The 19,548-nt window shown below is 37.0% G+C and overlaps 1 protein-coding gene across 5 annotated transcripts in view; it reads left to right on the forward strand.

The window, feature by feature from the left end:
* HEATR5B (HEAT repeat containing 5B) overlaps positions 1–19,548 on the forward strand; it is a 102,875-nt gene that overhangs the window by 1,443 nt on the left and 81,884 nt on the right. For all 5 annotated transcript variants that reach the window (XM_063594627.1, XM_003817657.7, XM_008970903.5 and 2 more), the window contains 8 exons: positions 3,604–3,815; positions 5,914–6,022; positions 7,296–7,445; positions 10,645–10,816; positions 12,537–12,694; positions 13,994–14,243; positions 17,020–17,175; positions 17,941–18,191. In XM_063594627.1, coding sequence (XP_063450697.1) covers positions 3,604–3,815; positions 5,914–6,022; positions 7,296–7,445; positions 10,645–10,816; positions 12,537–12,694; positions 13,994–14,243; positions 17,020–17,175; positions 17,941–18,191 — 1,458 coding nt within the window. The remainder of the gene's footprint in view (positions 1–3,603; positions 3,816–5,913; positions 6,023–7,295; positions 7,446–10,644; positions 10,817–12,536; positions 12,695–13,993; positions 14,244–17,019; positions 17,176–17,940; positions 18,192–19,548) is intronic.

A 19,548-nucleotide genomic window follows, 5' to 3' on the forward strand; every position in this document is an offset into this window, starting at 1 on the left:
TAGGCTCTTTTATTTTTAATCTTTGTTTTTTCTTCCTGCATAGCCTTGATTTGCCGAGACCAGCTCGGTTGGGGAGACCCTAACCCAGCGGCGCTAGAGGAACTAAAGACACACACAGAAATATAGAGGTGTAAAGTGGGAAATCAGGGGTCTCACAGGCTTCAGAGCTGAGACCCCGGAACAGAGATTTACTCACGTGTCTATTAACAGCAAGCCAGCCATTAACATTGTTTCTACAGATATTCGATTAGCTAAAAGTATCCCTTATGGGAAAGGAAGGGGTGTGCCGAAACAAAGGGGTGGGTCTGGCTAGTTCTGTGCAGCAGGAACATGCCCTTAAGGCGCAGATCGCTCATGGTATTGTTTGTGGTTTAAGGGCTTCTTTAAGCGGTTTTCAGGCCAGGTGTTCCTTGCCCTCATTCGGGTTTCGTTATGGCCATAATGAACATGTCACAGTGCTGCAGAGATTTTATTTATGGCCAGTTTTGGAGCCAGTTCCCAACATTGATTCAACTTACTTTTTATTGTCTGTGTATTTTATATTCTGTCTTTAAAAGTAGATATGGCCCGGCATGGTGGCTCACGCCTGTAATCCCAGCACTTTGGGAAGCCGAGGTGGGTGGATCACCTGAGGTCAGGAGTTCCAGACTAGCCTGGCCAACATGGTGAAACCCCGTTTCTACTAAACACTACTAAAAGTACAAAAATTAGCCAGGCGTGGCCTTGGGCGCCTGTAATCCCAGCTACTGGGGAGGCTGAGGCAGGAGAATCGCTTCAGCCGGAAAGGCAGAGGTTGCAAGGAGCCAAGATCGCGCTATTGCACTCCAGCCTGGGGTACAAGAGTGAAACTCCATCTGGAAAAAAAAAAAAAAAAAAAAAAAAAGTAGATACTTCCCTCAAATGTCTGATGATCTTTAGCTGCCTGATCAAATTTAAAAGTGAGTAGTAAAAACTTTTCTCAGCAGGGCCAGTCTTTTAAACTGGACTTCACTGTAGGCTAGTTTGGTTCCTGATCTTAGTATTTTAGGTTTCTGTAGGCTAGTCATTCCCCAGAAGATACTTTTCTACTCTCGTGTCTGAAGAGTATATAGCTAGCTGGCTACATTCTTGGAGTTGTGGGAGAAGACTGGGGACTTTAAAGTTCAGTATGTGAACTTTCACTGCATCTCGCCATTTTCAGTGCAGTTTTCCCAGACCGCAACTGTGCCTGGACTCTTCTAGTCTGGACATACAATATTTCACTCTTCCCAGAGAATAAACTTTCAGTCTGCTTCCATAATGAAGAAGAGGATTCTTTCTGCTTATTAGACTCTCAACCATTCCCTCTATCTCAAGGTACATACAACTTCACTCCCACCTCCAAAAGCACCTAGGGCCTAAAAAAACCGTCATCTCTTAGGGGGTCCTGTGTTGTAAGTTAGGTCATTTTGCAGCTTTCCCTGTTGGGAACAGTTGGTTTCCAAATACTGTGTTGATTCTTTCTCCTGTTTTCTTTACCCTTTGGATTTGTGCTTTGTTGTTATTGTTCCTGTTGTTGTTGCTACCCTTTAGTATGGTTTTAATGGAGTTTCTATAGAAACAGTTAATGCATGACCTAATGTAAATGACGAGTTAATGGGTGCAGCACACCAACATGGCACATGTATACATATGTAGCAAACCTGCACATTGTGCACATGTACCCTAGAACTTGAAGTATAAAAAAAAAACAGTTAATGCATGGATTCACTTGTAATCGTCAACTAGACGTTTCTGTTTTCTCTTAAATCCTCTACAACTGGGGATTTACTTCCACTCCACTGAAACAGCACTTGTCCAGCCATTACTGATGACAGATTACCCAGAACAGTGGTCAGTATTCTGTCTTATTTGATCCATCTCCATCTTTTCACCTTGAAACACTTAAAACGTCTTTAATTTTGTTGTGAAATTGATAAATACAAGAGTATATAAAACATGAAGCATAATATGAATATCTGTACACCCTCCACCCAAATTAAACAATAAGATTGTTATCATTGCTTTGCACAGTTTGTGTGAAGTTTTCTTCCTGTTCGTGGCTTCCCAAGATGCTGTTAGGTTTTGGTTCCTCTCCCACTTCACTAACTACTACTTCTTGTTCTTTTTTAACTCTTCCTCAGTTCAGGGCTTTTTTTTTTTAATCTGTACATATTCCTTCAGTGATATCATCTAATTGTATGATTTTTACTGTCATCTATTAAATAATGATTCCCAGGATAATGTTTACTCCACCTCTTTCTTATCTAAGTGGCATCTCAGAGTTAACATACCCAAACCAAATTCTTGATTTCTCCTCCCAAACCTGCCCTTTCCCCCATGTTCTCTATCTCAGGAAATGACCATTTCATCCTTCTAGTTGCTCAAGGGAAAACCATAGAGTCATTTTTGACTTCCCTCTTTTTCTCAAATTTCACGTTGTATTCACCAGCAAATCCTATGGTTTCATCCACAAACAAATCCAGAGTTTATTTATCATCTCTATGGTTACCGCTATTATCTCTCATCTGGATTATTGCATCTGCTTCCTATTTGGTCATGATGCTTTCCATTTATGGACCATATAGAGTATTCTTAGAAGTCAGAGTGAGCCTATTAAAAACATTTAGATCACGACCCTCCTCTGCTTCAAACTCTTACTCAGAGTAACATACAAAGTTCTCTTACTGAGAGTGACATACAGAGTTCCATAGTGGGGTACAAGAGACTACCTGATCTGGTCCCTTCTATCCTTCTGACTTCATCTCTTACTACTTTCTGTTACTCCACTGCAGCCAAACTGGCCTTCTTGGTGTCTTTAAGGATGCTAAGAATGCTCCAACCTCAAGGCCTTTATACTTGTTCCTTCAGCCTGGAATGTTCTTCCCCTGGGTATCTGCATGGCTCACCCCTTCACTTCTTTTCAGAGAGAGGCCTTTTCTAATTAATCCACGTAAAACAGTAACCACCCATACTATTCATTTGTTTGTTTGGTAAACTCTGTCCCTCCCCACTAGAATGTAAACTTAATGAGGGCAGGGACTTGTTTGTCTGTTTTGTTCACTGTTGCACCCTAGTATGTGGCATACGTTAAGTACATAATAAATATTGTTTGAATAAATAAATGAATTCTAGATATTGATTATGGGTAGAGCTGGGTATTTTTTTTCCTGTTGTCTAGTGCTCTTCAGTTTCTTTTGGTTTCATTTGCTGACCTGTAACTTTATGAACTACTGACTTCGCTTTTACATAGGAAACCTATCTGGGTTGTAAGACATCAGTTGTCCATACACCCAATATTTTGCATCCTTTGGCTGTTGGTTTATTTCTTAGTAAGTTGGTCTCATAACTTTTTGAATCAGAGTCACTTTATTGGAGCTAACCTTTTGGCTTTGGAGGAGAATGAAGGAGAATATTTAATGTAGGAAAGAATGGCTCATTTCTTACAGAACTTTTCATTAACTTGAAAATTCTCACGGTTTATGTTTAATACAATATAGATTTTTAATTATTAGAGTGCCTTAAGTGTTAAGTGTTTTTTTGTTTTGATGAAAAGGTAACAAAAAAATTTTTAATGATGTTCTTTAAAAATTTTTTTTGTAACAGACCGATGTAAAGGAAAAACAGAAAAAACTTGTTGAACAATTAACTGGATTAATAAGTAGTTCACCTGGACCACCTACACGAAAATTATTGGCTAAAAATCTCGCAGCCCTTTATAGCATTGGGGATACTTTTACAGTTTTTCAGACACTTGATAAATGCAATGACATTATCAGAAATAAAGATGACACTGCGGCCTACTTACCAACAAAATTGTAAGTACTTACTTTAACACGGGCCCTTGAAGTTTTATTTTTTCTTTCAAGGAAACTTAGTAGGAGACTATGGACCATAAAAACCCCCAGGTGGGTGGAACCTGCGACATGCTGCTAACAATGAGAGCTCTAAGTGGATCGAGTTGTGATGGGAAGATAGTTAAATTTTAGGCATGCTGATTCTGGAATACAAATGGGAATATCCAAATGACAGTGTAAAATAGGTAGTTGGAAATTCTAGTTGGGATTTTAGAAATTTGTTGGGAATGTAGTTTTGGTGAGTAGGCTGAATCCTTTGATATGAGTAAAGTTACCTAGGAGGAGTAGTATATTTGAGAAGAGAAGATGGCTAGGGATACAACTCTAGAACGTTAACATTCAAGGGGCCATGGTCCGTGTAATAGCTTACAGAGGAAATGGAGAGATTATTCAAAACCTGGATTCTAATTTTAGGTCTACTTTTAGGTAGTTACCTGGTATCACTAGGTAACTACCTAGATATATTGTGATTAGATTTTTGTGTTTTGTTTAGGATAGATGTAGACCTCAAAAGTTTTCGAGGAGATTAGACAGTACCAGTACTTTCTAGTTTGTTTTGAAGTTTGAAGCTATGTTAATACTTTGATGATTTAGTTCACTGCCACTTAGCAAATACACACATAATTTTATAGTTCTGGTTAAGTAGAATTGATTATACATTCATATGTATTTCCAGTGGATCCATGGGTCCTATTTAGGAAATCTCTAATGTATGCCGGCATGTGATGCCAGTCATTTTAAATTTATTATCAGCCTACAGGGTATCAAAAAGCATGAGATTTGGAGTTGAAGAGGTGAAAGTTGATTCCCTGATTCTACTCTTTATTATGTGTTTGATTGTGAGCTAAATTTAGTTAACTTCTCTTATCTGTAAATTGCTCAGATCACATAGCTTTTATTTATTCTTATTTGTTGGAGCGGGAATGACGTGCCTCATGGTAGACCACCTGCCCACTTCCAAGATCCAACTACACATAGCTATTAGATGGTAGGTTCTAGGATTTAGGCACAGGTCTGCCAGACTCCAAAGCATCTGCTCTTAACCACCATGTCCTACTTTTGCCTTTAAGCTAAACCCAGAGCTATTCACTTACTATTGACCTGAGTGACACTGGGGTCATTTCTTGCTCCTGAAGAAGTGTGTTGCTATTATTACTTTATTCTTCCAAGTGTTCTGTTAATGTAATTTAGATTAAATTTTACAGGTTTACAAATAGTATAGTATTATTTGTAAATTAAGAGGCAGACACTGTGAGCAATGCAAATGTATGAGATATATTCCGTTTCTGGAGTTTACATTTCCACTGGCAGGACAAGATAGAGACACATAAAATGGTCAAGTTACAACACAGTAAATGATATAATTTTGTCAAAATCAGTGATTGACATTAAGTGTTATATATAATGAAAGAAGTGAGGGATTGTTGAGGCTTGACATAATTTGGAAAGTCTTCATAGAAGCAAAGCTTAGGGGCCGGGCGCTGTGGCTCACGCCTGTAATCCCAACACTTTGGGAGGCCGAGGCAGGCGGATCACCTGAGGTCAGGAGTTCGAGATCAGCCTGGCTAATGTGGTGAAACCCCATCTCTACTGAATATACAAAATGAGCTGGGAATGGTGGCATGCACCTGTAATCCCAGCTACTCAGGAAGCTGAGGCAGGAGAATGGCTTGAACCCAGGAGGCAGAGGTTGCAGTGAGCCAGGACCACACCACTGCACTCCAGCGTGGGCGACAGAGTGAGACTTTGTCTCCCCCTAAAAAAAAAAGAAAAGCTTGGATTTCTTCCCAAAGAATGGGTATGATTTATTATGTACATATATAGATTCTTTTGTATTCCTAACAAGAGTACAATTTAACTATAGTATTTAACAAGAATACAGTGTAAATAGAGTATAGTATTTGTTGCAGTTATGAAGCATAAATTGTTTTTGATAGTTGAAATTAAGGATTATAGCCAAAAGTGTCCTAGACAAATGCAAATTGATTTCTAAAAATGAGAAAAGTATAATTGTATCATTAACCTGAACAATGACCAGTGAAATTGTCACTTCTTACAGGGCTGCGGTGGCTTGTGTCGGAGCATTTTATGAAAAAATGGGGAGAATGTTGGGCAGCGCATTTCCAGAAACAGTAAATAATCTATTGAAATCTCTGAAAAGTGCAGAGGTAAGTTTTACAACCAATATTATTTGAATATTTGCTTGTGGCAAGAGTTAGATATCAGCTAAAATATGTTTGTTTCTTTTTCTGTCACTGTGGTCTCATATTGCTTAGCAAGGAGGTAATTTCAAATTATTACTTGTCCCTTCTTTTAATGTATATCAGGGGGAAGGGAAAGAATGCTTTTCTTTGACAAGGAATAGGTTTACTTGTTATTTTTTATTTAGTCCTATGGTACTTTTGGATTGCCTTTTTTTTTTTCTTTTTTTTGGTGCCATAGCTAATGTGTTAATTTCCTGGTTACTGTAATAAATTACCTTAGACTGGGTGGCTTAAAACAACAACAATTTATTGTCTCACAGTTCAGGAAGCTGGAGGTCTGTGATAAAGTGTCAGCAAGGCCATGTTTCCACTGAAGGATCTAGGGAAGAATGTTTCCTTTCCTTCTTACCTTCTAGTGGTTGCTGAAAATCTTTGATCTTCCCTGGCTTGTAGATGCATCTCTCCCATCTCTGCCTCCTTCGTCACATCACCTTTTTCCTGTCCCTTTGTGTTTTGTGTCTAAATTATTTCCCTGTTCAGTGATACCAGTCATTGGATTAGAATTGGATACCTTTTCTGGGAACTATTTGTCTATTCATTCATTAAAAAAGAATTGAGGACTTATTATTTGTCAGGCATTAAACATACAAAGATGGTCCTGACCTCAAAGAACTTACAGTTTAGTGGAAGAGAGCTAAGTGTGAATAAGCATTGTGATACACTGTGATGAGTATACTATCAGAAATAACAATAAGCACTATGAGAATATGGATATAACAGTTTGAGTTAGTCACAAGAAGATGAAGGTTTGCTGTATTTCTGACATGTTTTTTTAAATGTGTTGGATGTTTTCTGCTTCCTTTTTTGGATCATTTATATATTATTTCTCAACTTTTTTACTTAATATTTTACGTTCTGAAATATTTTATATATTGAGATATGATATTGAAGCTTTTGAATCTTCATGTTTTCATTATATTGTATGTACTTCAGTAATTCATAGAAATATTGGAATATATTTACTTAAAACCTAATTTTTTAGAAAAATATTATTTAATTGACTATTCTTACTTGCCAGGTACTTTCTAGAATACTTAATTTTATTGTACTTTTCATTATTTACTGTTTATAATTTGGAGGTAAGACCATTAGACCCAAAGAACTTTTGTCTTGGTGTGTTCTTGTTTAAATATGGAATTTATTTTACAAAATAGTTTTGTTTTGTATACATGTCTAGTCTCAAGGGCGAAGTGAAATCTTAATGAGTCTACAGAAAGTTCTAAGTGGACTGGGTGGTGCAGCAGCTTCCTCCCATCGTGATATTTATAAGAATGCCAGGTCTCTCTTGACTGATAGGTCAATGGCTGTTCGATGTGCAGTGGCCAAGGTTAGTACTCGACCAATTTAGAATACTGCTCTTTATCCTTCTTGCTCTTAAACAGTCAACGATTTTTTTTCTTTTAAAATTTTAAATTATGTTTTGTGTTCCAATGGATTAGTTTCATTTTCTAGAATTATATATAATAGTATCACATCATGAGATGTACTTTTGTGTATGTGTATTCTGACTTCTTTCACTTAGTATAATTGTTTTGAAATTCATTTATGTTGTTATATGTATCCATAGTTCATTCCTTTTTATTGCTGAGTATTATTTCATTGTATGGATATGTCACATTGATTTGTTCACTCACCTGTTATAAACATTTGAGTTGCTTCCAGTTTTGATTATTACAAAAAAACTGCTGTGAACATCTGTATATAAGTTTTTGCACAAACATATGCTTTCATTTCACTTCCGCAAATACCTAGGGATGGAATAGCTGGTTCATAGGGCAGATTTAGTTTAACGTTCAGAAAAGTACAAAACTGTTTTCCAAAGTACTTGTGCCATTCTGCATTTCTACTAGCAGTGTATGAGAATTTCTCTTCCTTCATATCATCACCATTGTTTGTTACTGACAGTTTTTGATTTAAGCCATTCTAATGGATACATATCTCATTGTATCTCATATCTCAATGGTATCTCATTGTGGCTTTAATTTGCATTTCCGTGATGACTAATGATAAGCATATTTTCAGGTGCTTATTTGCCATCCATATCTTCTTCGAAGAAGGATGTACTCAATCTTTTGTCCATTGTTTTATTGGGTTGTTTTATAATTATTGACTTTTGAGAGTGTTTTATACGTTTTTTACATATTTCTTTATCAGATATGTGATTTACAAATATTTTTCCCAATGGGTGGCCTATCTCTTTATTCTCTAAACAGTGCCTTGTAAGGAAAAGAGATTTTGAATTTCATCCAGTGTATCAATTTTTCTTATATGGATTGTGCTTTTGGTGTTGTATCTAAGGAAACATTTTGTAAACCAGGGTTTGTCCTGTGTTTCCTTCTAGAAGTTTTATAGTTTTATACTTAGATATGTGATCCATTTTGAGTTAATTTTTGTATATGTTGCAAGGTTTGAATCAAAATTTTTTGTTTTTTTTTTTTCAATATGGATATCCACTTCTTCCAGTACCATTTCTTTTTTTTTTTTTTAAGATGGAGTCTTGCTCTGTCCGCAGGCTGGAGTGCAGTGGTGCGATCTCTACTCACTGCAAACTCCGCCTCCCGGGTTCACACCATTCTCCTGCCTCAGCCTCCCAAGTAGCTGGGACTACAGGCGTCCACCACCATGCCCAGCTAATTTTTTTTGTATTTTTAGTAGAGATGGGGTTTCACCGTGTTAGCCAGGATGGTCTCGATCTCCTGACCTCGTGATCCGCCCACCTCAGCCTCCCAAAGTACTGGGATTACAGGCGTGAGCCACCACACCCGGCCCTTCCAGTACCATTTCGAAAAGCCTATCTTTTCTTCACTAAACTCCCTTTACACCCTTTGTTGAAAATCAGTTGTGTGTATATATGTAGGTATAATTTTGGACTCTCTGTGCTGTTTCATTGATCCATTTGTCTATCTTGATGCCAACAACACTTTTCTTCATTACAGTTCCTTTGTAATAAGTCTTGAAATCAGGTACTGTTAGCCCTCCAACTTTGTTCTTTTTCAAAATTGTTTTGCCCAGTCTAGGTTTGTCAATGTCTGCAAAAATACCATTTTGGGATTTTGATTCAGGTTGCATTGAATTTGGAGAGAATTGCCATCCTAATAATATTAAGTCTTCCACCCTATGGACATGATATATCTCTCCATTTATTTTGGTCTTTGATATCTCTTAGCAACATCTTGTAGTGTTAAATGTACAAATATTGACAGAATACAAATAAGACTGGGGAAATATGACTAAAATCATGAATTCTATCAATGTCAACGTCCAGGCTGGGTGTGGTTGCTCATGCCTGTAATCCCAGCACTTTGGGAGGCTGAGACGGGTGGATCACCTGAGGTCAGGAGTTCAAGACCAGCCTGGCCAACATAGCGAAACCCCATCTCTACTAAAAATAAAAAAATTAGCCAGGCGTGGTGGCATGTGCCTGTCAAATCATTTTTCAGCATCTATTGAGATGATGATTTGATTTTTCTTTTTTAGTTTGCTAATGTGGTGAATAACATTGATTAGTTTTAGAATTTTAACCAATATTGCATTCCTAGGATAAACCTCACTTGGTCATGATATATCATCCTTATTATATATTATTTTATTAGATTTGCTAGAAGTTTGTTTAGAAATGTGTATCTGTGTTCCTGAGGGATATGGGTATGTAGTTTCTTTTTCACATAGTGTCTTTGTCAGGTTTCAGCATCAAGGTGATACTGGCATTATAGGATTAGTTGGAAAGTTCCTTTCAGTTTTCTGGAAGAGTTGGTATAGAATTGGTATTATTTCTTACCTGAACATTTTGTTGAATTCACTGGTGTAGACATCTCCTAGAGTTTTTTTGAGGGAAAGATTTTGAAGTACAGAATCAAATTTTAACATAGATACTGGGCTATTCAGGTTATCTGTTTCTTCTTGAGTGAATTGTCTATTTCCTCTAAGTTGTCAATTTTATTGGCATAAAGTTGTTCACATATTCTCTTTAACTTTTTAAAACATGTTGAATCTGTAGTGATTTGACCTCTCTCATTTCTAATTTTGGTAATTTGTATTTTTACTTTTTTTTTTTTTCCTGATCAGCCTGACTAGAGATTTATCAAATTTATTAGTCTTCTTAAAGAAGCAGCTTTGGTTTCATTTCTATTCTTTGTTAGTTTCCTATCATGAATTTCCTTTATTATTTCCTTTTTCTGCTTACTTTGTGTTGAATTTGCTCTCCTTCATCTAGTTTTTTAAGGGTGAAGCTGAGGTTATTGATTTGAGACCCTTCTTCTTTTCTAATGTGGTGGTTTAGTGTTACATGTTTCTCCCTAACTAGAAACTCTCTCAAGGCAGTAGGCTGGGACAGTTGTAGGGTTCATCTTGTTTTTTCCTCAAAGATGCTTCATTGCCTGATGTCCAGTGTCTTGAAAACTGTTGTTTCATTTATTTTGTTGAGTTTTTTGGTTATCTCAGGAGAGGTGGTGAGTCTGGTTCTTGCTATTCCATCTCTGGAAGCAGATGTTATAGGATGTTATTTACTTTTTTGTTTTTAATTCCAGTGTCTACTAGAACTACAGAATGAAGCTGTATTTATGTGGACTGCTGAACTAGAAAATATAGCCACTCTCTGCTTTAAGGCTTTGGAAAACTCAAATTATGGGGTACGAGTGGCAGTGTCTAAACTTTTAGGAACAGTCATGGCCACAGCATTAATGCCAAAACAGGCAACAGGTATTGTTGTTTGCCCTTGATTTAGACCATAACAGACCTAATTAGTTATTGCATAAAGGCAAGTCAGTGTAATGGATTTAAATTTTTAGGTATCTTTGTCTACTTTTTCATAAAATGAAAGAACCTGGCTGGGCGCGGTGACTCATGCCTGTAATCCCAGCACTTCTGGGAGGCCGAGACAGGTGGATTACGAGGTCAGGAGTTCAGGACTAGCCTGGCCAAGATGCTGAAACCCCGTCTCTACTGAAAATACAAAAATTAGCCAGGCATGGTGTCATGCACCTGTCATCCCAGCTACTTGGGAGGCTGAGGCAGGAGAATCGCATGAACCCGGGCAGCAGAGATTGCAGTGAGCCAAGATCGCGCCACTGTACTCCAGCCTGGGCGACAGAGCAAGACTCCATCTCAAAAAATTAAAAAAAAAAAAAAAAAAAAGAACCCAAATGGCATTTTCCTTGATGTAGTCACATTTTTTGTGATGATAATGTACAGGGTATCTAGCAATTATGCTGGACATATAAGCACATAAGATTTATGAAATGATTTTGGATAATGTATAAGGTACTGGAATCTGGCACTTTATTTGCTACTTATTTTCAGCACTTTATTTGCTATTTTCTGTCTCTGGTGAGTAGATCCCCATTTGTACCACAGTATTAATTTTTAATTTTTCTTGATTATCATTATAAACAGAATCAGAGGCAGCACTGAGTTTTCAAATTACTCTTGCTTTGCTTCACAGTTCCGTAGAGATATCTCAGGGGTGCCTGTGAGCAGATGCTGAGTGAACCCTGCCCCAGTCTTGTCCCTACCTCTACCCCACCTCTGTATCATAGAAAGAGAACCAGATGTTTTAGGTTCAAGTCCTGTCTCTTGTATTTATTAACTGTGAAACCCTATTTCACTTCTTTGAGCTTTGATTTTTCATCTTTAATGATAATTATTTCAGTAGATTATGATGATGATGATGATGATGATGTAATGTTTTAAAGTGCTAACTATGTGCCAGGCACTATTAAGTGTATTACAAAATTTAATCCTCATGAAAGCCCTTGTGAATTATATGGACTGTTATTACTATTTTATAGATGAGGAAATTGAGACTTAGATTCTGTAACTAATTTTCTAAAAACTGTTCTGTGTCGGAAATGAAATTCAGATTCCGGGCAGCCAAATACCAAAGCTTGAATTCTTAGCCATGAGCTTTATACCTCCTCTGCAGAATTTTTGTGAGGATTGCATTTGCTACTATATGTGGAAGGACTTCATAAAATATGAAACTCTGTACTAGGGATGCCAATTCAGTTGCATTCCCAGTAACATCTTAATCTATTGGTAACTACTGTATAGAAAGCACTGTGATGGGAAAAGTTTTTTGTGTCCACCTCAGGCGGAAATGAGAACTGAGATCAGTTAGTAGTATCTGCTGTGGGTATGCTTTGTCCTTATTGTGTTACACATAGTATTATTATTATTAGACTGTTTTGCGTAGATTTATTGAATTGCTTTTATTTCTAGCTCTTTCCATTTTCTGAGCATTTTTTCCTTTGGAATTGAATTCAGGCTTACAAGTACATTGAAAATTTTAAGAAAACAATTATAAGGAAACTAAACCATTTCCCCATTGTAGTAAAGTGTCCTTAAAAGTAATTACTTGAATTATTAAGCTAGAGTGCCTCAGAAATATATTTGCTTATACTTTTATTTTTCTTCTTGAAAGTAATGCGTCAGAATGTGAAGCGAGCAACATTTGATGAAGTCTTAGAACTCATGGCCACAGGATTTCTGCGTGGAGGGTCAGGTTTCTTAAAGAGCGGTGGAGAAATGTTAAAAGTTGGAGGATCCGTTAATCGTGAAGTGAGGGTTGGAGTTACGCAGGTTTGTAACACATATGTGTGAAAGAATTTTGGCCAGGCACGGTGGCTCACGCCTGTAAGCCCAGCACTTTGGGAGGCCGAGGCGGGCAGATTGCCTGAGGTCAGGAGTTTGAGACCAGCCTGACTAACATGGTGAAACCCCATGTCTACTAAAAACACCAAAAAATTAGCCAGGTGTGGTGGCGCACGCCTGTAGTCCCAGCTTCTCAGGAGGCTGAGGCAGGAGAATCGCTTCAACTAGGGAGGTGGAGGTTGCAGTTAGCCAAGATTGTGCCACTGCACTCCAGCCTGGGTGACAGAGCGAGACTCCATCTCAAAAAAAAAAAAAAAAAGATTTTGTTCATATCACTTGTGAAACTTCGTGGAAAACTGTTACTAAGTAACAGCTCACAGAGACATTTTTAATATTGTCTGGTTTCTTTCGAAATGTTTCTTTTACCGAATGAATGAATTACATTCAAATTCCAAATTACATGCTTATATGGAAATTCGGTAGATATTTAATAATATATAAATAAGCCTATGTCTACCATATTTGTGTAAATATCTTTAAATGAAGTTCCTACATTTTGCTTAACAGAAAATCAGATATAAAGTAACTCAGTTTTCATTGAAACTGTATTCAGGTAGCTTGAGCATTTTGATCTTAATATTCTCCAACAACCCTGTAGCTAAAAATACTGGTTAATGCTTTGATTGGATTTTCTATCAGTGTTTAATCACCAATGTAATTATAAGATTATATCTGACTTGGAATTATAATTTCAAAATAACACGGAATAAGAGGTTATGGTTAATGATCTAATAATAATTAACACCTAATAAGATGAAATGGTGATCATAGTCAAAATCACGATTTCAGTCAAAATCATAACTGTACCTTGATCCTGAAACAAGTATAAAACATAAGTAAACAATTTTTTAACTTACAGAAAAAGTCGTACGTAAGGGTTTTATAGCTCTAAGTCAGTGTTTATTTAGGATGTTAAGGTTTTCTTGTTTCTGTAACCTGTTACCTTCCCGATCACTGGGGTAAATTCAGCTTCCCTTCCCTCTCACTGCTGTCCCTTTGTATTCTTCATGAAGTTGTTATCTTAAGAACTGTTTTTTAGTCAAAGATACTTCACTAATAATTCGTATTCCAGAAGTAGTAAAAAGACCTCAAGTTTAAATTTTCTGTTTTAGCCTCAAATACAATTCATTCAGCATGCTGTTATCAGTTATTTTAGTAGTTGCTTTATCTTTGATTTCTGTTCAGTTATGTAAGTGTATCTGAAGTCGTACCTTCCTCTGTTTACAGGCGTATGTTGTTTTTGTGACAACATTGGGTGGTCAGTGGTTGGAGCGCAGCTTTGCCACGTTCCTGTCCCATGTACTTGATCTGGTTTCCCATCCTCGGGCAACACAAACACATGTGGAGGCTGTGTACTCCAGACGATGTGTTTCCTTTATCCTAAGAGCTACTGTGGGCAGTTTGCTAGGTGAAAAAGCCCAGATTGCAGCTGCCAAAGAAATCTGCCAAGCTATTGGAAAACAGATGAAAGCCGTAGGTAAGAATCGGTATCATTATGTGTGTTGATTACCTTAGTCATTTAGTTCTTTATTATGATTCTTAATAAATATCCATAAGACTGATTAGTTTATCTTTCTGTGTGTTTTCATAGTGATTTTTATTGAGTACTCTTATTTGATATTAAAATCACATAATTACAGTGAAATAGAGTTTTTAAAGATTTGGGTGGTATGTTGGTAAGATTGTGTTTTCTGTTTTATTTCTAGTACCTATACGGATTTTATAACTTTTCTGGCATGCAGCAGCAGCACATTGGTTGCTGTCTTCAAGGAGTAATCTATTGTCCTCTTTCTGCTTTTAGAGCCTGTTGTTTTATAAACATATATTTTTATTGTTTCTTTTCCTCCCCTCGTAGGCTTAATATGAAAACTTAGAGAGGAACAATTACAGATGGTTATTAGCCCACTGTAAGATGTACTGTGAAACCTCAGTTATACATAATTACAAGAAATTCTTTTCTAAAATATCAATTTTATAAATTTTTCAATTTAATAAATAGTTATTGTCTTAGATTTGCAGAGCACTATTTCAGGGTTTAAATAATGAATGAGATAAAGTTTCTCCTTTCATGGAGCTTTTAATCCAGTTATAAACTAAATATAAAAGCAATGCTAAAAGCAAGGCAAAAATATAAATTCTAAAAGTTTAGTTTTTTCACTATTATTCACTATTTCACTATACTAACTTTAATAAGGGAAATTATATTGACTAATAGAGGTCTTTTGAAATAAGGATTTAATGAATAAATATCAGTAATTTATTTTTTAGAGATATATGTATGAAATGTTTTATAAAATTAGTAAAAAAAAATAAATAGTTGTAGTTTTTGTTGTTTATAATGGCTTACTTAGTAAACTCGTTTTATTTCTTATTTTATATTATTTTATTTGAGACAGAGTCTAGCTCTGCTGTCCGGGCTGGAGTGCAGTGGTGCGATCTTGGCTCACTACAACCTCCACCTCTCAGGTTCAAATTATTCTCCTGCCTCACCCTGCTGAGTCAGCTGTTATTACAGGCGTGTGCCACCACACACCCTGCTAATTTTTGTATTTTTAGTAGAAACAGGGTTTCACCACATTGGCCAGGCTGGTCTCAAACTCCTGACCTCAAGTGATCCACCTGCCTTGGCCTCCCAGAGTGCTGGGATTACAGGTATGAGCCACCACGCCCAGCCAGTAAACTAGTTTTAAATGTATAGAGCTAACTGAAAATTATGAATCGTGAATTAAAGAGTGTTTAAATTAATGAGATATCATTCCTTAAATATGCTAAAATAGTCATCTGTCTTAGATTCACAACTTAAAGAATAATTTGCACATTGATTCATTGAGGAAATGTTTAGTGCCAGAAACACTGCGTCAAATGGTGGGAGTAAAATAGCAAGCCAGATGCATACAGCACCTATCCTCAGGGAGCTTAAAGTTTAGCAATCAAAAGCTAGAGTTTATGCATTTCCAAGTCCAGAAATACCTAAAAACAAGAGTTATTTGGCCAGGCATGGTAGCTCATGCCTGTAATCCCAGCACTTTGGGAGGCCAAGATGGGTGGATCACTTGAGGCCAGGAGTTCTTCGAAAACAGCCTGCCCAACATGGCGAAACACTGTCTCTATTAAAAAATACAAAAATTAGTCGGGCATGGTGGCGTACACCTGTAGTCCCAGCTACTCAGGAGGCTGAGTTGGGAGGATTGCTTGAACCCAGGAGGCAGAGGTTGTAGTCAGCTGAGATGGCACCACTGCACTCCAGCCTGGGCAGCAGAGCAAGACTCTGTCTCAAAAAAAAAAAATTTAATTATAGTCCTCAATTTATTAATCCATTATATCCTAGTCTGTATTATGTATTTTATAGTCTATTAATTCATAATAAATGCAAAAAAGAAAGTTTTACTATCATTTAAAGGTTCTTAATGTTAAGGTCATAAATTCGTTATTTGATTTTTTTTTAAATCCTGAAAGCAGAATTAAATATAATGATACGTATTGGGGATTTGTGGGCCAGAATGTATTCTCAATTAGTAGTTTGGCAAGGGATCTTTTGTTGTCTCTTGTCAAACACATTTCGATTCTAGTGGAAGCTAAAAGGTTGGGGTAGCAGGCAGCAAGGTTAATTAATGGGAACTTACAGAAACATTCCAGTAAGAGGTAACTTAAGGCATTTTCCCTATAGATCCATTTTCTGGTCAGTAATTTAACAGATACCTCCAATATATTGGAACACTTAAAGTAGCAATGGTAATAAAGTAATAATAGCTGTTAACATTTATTGAATGTGTATTATGGGCAGCATTGTGTTAAATTCTTTATATGCACTGACTTTTTAATCACCACAGTACCGTTTGAAATAGGCATGTAAGCCCATTAACAGATAAGGAAATTGGGACAGAAAAATTGAACATCTTGCTCAATGTCACATAACTAATATAACTAGTGGAATTGGGATTTGAACCCGAGTCTTCTTTCTGCAGTATCTGTGCTTTTATACACTGGATTGCTGCTGCTTGCTAAAATTAGGTTGTATTCCTGGAAGCAAAGATGTATCTCAGTATATATTTTAGCATTATTATAAAGCTATTAAACAATGTTTTTAAGTCACTTCAGTGTTTAGTTCTACAAGTTTTCTATTGAGAAATAACTGCATAGTTTTTAACACTCGGACATCAACTGGTATGGCTAAAATCATAAATTGTATAGACCAAAAAAATCATACCACAATTCATTTCTCCAATGTCAAAGACATGATTTTGTGTTTCCAGAAGCAGTAGTGAATGACACAAGTGGAGAAAACAAATCTGGCGCAGCAGACATTGCAGCAAGCCAGCATGTGATGGTCTGTGCCCTCCAGGAACTCGGGAGCCTGGTGCAGAGCTTGAATGCCACCGCATCCCCTCTTATTCAAGAAGCATCTATAGGTATGACATTCAGTTACTTGCTAGCATGTGTTTTCACTTTTTTCAGTCATAAGTGTGATTGATATTTAATTCCTGATTAGTTGCTTATCATCATCATTAGCACTTCAGATCATCAGGTTTTACTTAAATTAATATTCATCGTGATAGGCTGGGCGTGGTGGCTCGTGCCTATAATCCTAGCACTTTGGGAGGCCCTGGTGGGCGGGTCACTTGAGATCGGGAGTTCAAGACCATCCTGGTCAACATGGTGAAAGTCTGTCTCTACTAAAAATACAGAAATTAGCCAGCTGTGGTGACACGTGCCTGTAATCTACTTGGGAGGCTGAGGCAGGAGAATTGCTTAAGCCCAGGAGGCATAGGTTGCAGTGAGCCGAAATCATGCCACTGCATTCCAGCCTGGGGGACAAAGTGAGTCTCAAAAAAAAAAAAAAGATTCCTTGTAAAGAATATTGAATTAAATGGTTAAATAAAGTTTTGGAACAGAAATCAAAAGCAATTGTGGTAGTTTTTTAATAAAAATTGACTAAAAGTTGTTGAAGACTTCTATTAAATTTTACATCAATATTGAATATAATTGTACTATGTTCTTCATAAAAAATGTTCCTTTGAAGTACTCTACTGTATGTAGTTTTAGGCAAAGTTGTGGATCTATATGTGTGAAAGCTTGGTGATTGTCATTTCAGTTATTGTTTTTTAGATAGTATTTGAGTTTCTGAAATCATTTGACTTCATTAAAGAGTAATATTTTGAGTATTTCTTTTTTAGGGCTTTTGGAGATTGTGACTTCAGTGCTGCTTCATCCAAGCATGGCTGCCCGACTTGCTGCTGCATGGTGTTTGCGCTGTGTGGCTGTGGCATTACCTTTCCAGCTGACACCATTTCTAGACAGGTGTGCAGAACGGCTCAACAACTTGAAGACCTCACCAGAAGCTGTCAGTGGATATAGTTTTGCAATGGCTGCTTTGTTAGGTGGAGTACATCAGTGTCCTTTGGGCATTCCTCATGCCAAAGGAAAGGTATGACGGAGATCCTAGACTTGGGAATGCTGTCACGTGGGCTTTGGTCTTTATAGGAACGCTGCTGTGTTTAGTGTTGAACAGGGTGGTCAAATAACAGTTGTACTATGTTAACATAAAACATAGTGTTCTTACTATGGGGTTAACAGACCCTATTATAATTTGATATTTAATTCTGATGTAAGGATAATAGATTTTGTCTAAGTCTAGTAACATGTTATAATTTATTTTAGAGGGAAAGAGAAAAAAAACATCCTAGGCAACATAGTGAGACCCCATCATTACAAAAAATAAAAAAAGTTAGCCAACTTCATGGTCCTAGCTACTGGGGAGGATGGGTTGGAAGGATCACTTGAGCCCAGGAGTTTGAGGTTACAGTGAGCTATGAACGTGCCACTGTCCTTCAGCCTGGGTGACAGACCAAGACCTACCCTGTCTCAAAAAAAAAAAAAGAAACCCAACCTTATACTAATATAGTAATTATTTGAAAGTCAGAGCTTTTCTTTCAGCTTTTAGAAATAAAAGTTCACATTGCTATATATTCAAAGATGTCAGGAGAATATGCTATTGTAATATTTAGCATTTTGATAATGTTTAGTAAAAATTGAGTGGTTTTAATAAATCATGGCCGGGCATGATGGCTCATACCTGTAATCCCAGCACTTTGAGAGGCCGAGGCAGGTGGATCATTTGAGATCAGGAGTTTGACACCAGCCTGGTTAACATGGTAAAACCTTGTCTCTACTAAAAATACAGAAAAATTAGCCGGGCCTTGTGGCCCATGCCTGTAATCCCAGCTACTTGGGAGGCTGAGGCAGGAGAATCACTTGAACCCAGGAGGCGGAGGTTGCAGTGAGCTGAGATTGCACCACTGCATTCCAGCCTGGGTGACAGAGAAAGACTCCGTCTCAAAAAATAAAATAAAAAAAAAATATGAGTAGCTTTTTTTTTCTCCTTTCTTTCTTTTGTATACTACTATCATGGTTTTCTTCTCAGTAATCTTAAGTGTTTATATAAATATTATTTGAAACTTTACATAGGCAGATTGGGGCTAGAGTTTTAAATTTTGATTTTTTTTCTGGGACATTAAGCCCATGTCCATTCATAGGAGTTGCATAGCTACCGATGAAATCCAGACTTCCCTCTCACTTTGTCATATCGTTGCTTCCTCATTCTCATCTTCCTCAGACTTTCCGTCTTCCTCACACGTCCCATCTTCCTCACACCACTTTCATATTTTACATTTGCCCAGAGACCCTTAGGGACTACCCAGTACTCAGAGAGTAAAATATAATCTCCTTTGTCTGGTAAACTGGTATCTTATAATTTGACTTCATTCCGTCTGTTCATTCTAATT

The sequence above is a fragment of the Pan paniscus genome, chromosome 12 (assembly GCF_029289425.2).
Source record: "Pan paniscus chromosome 12, NHGRI_mPanPan1-v2.0_pri, whole genome shotgun sequence".
Classification (NCBI taxonomy): domain Eukaryota; kingdom Metazoa; phylum Chordata; class Mammalia; order Primates; family Hominidae; genus Pan; species Pan paniscus.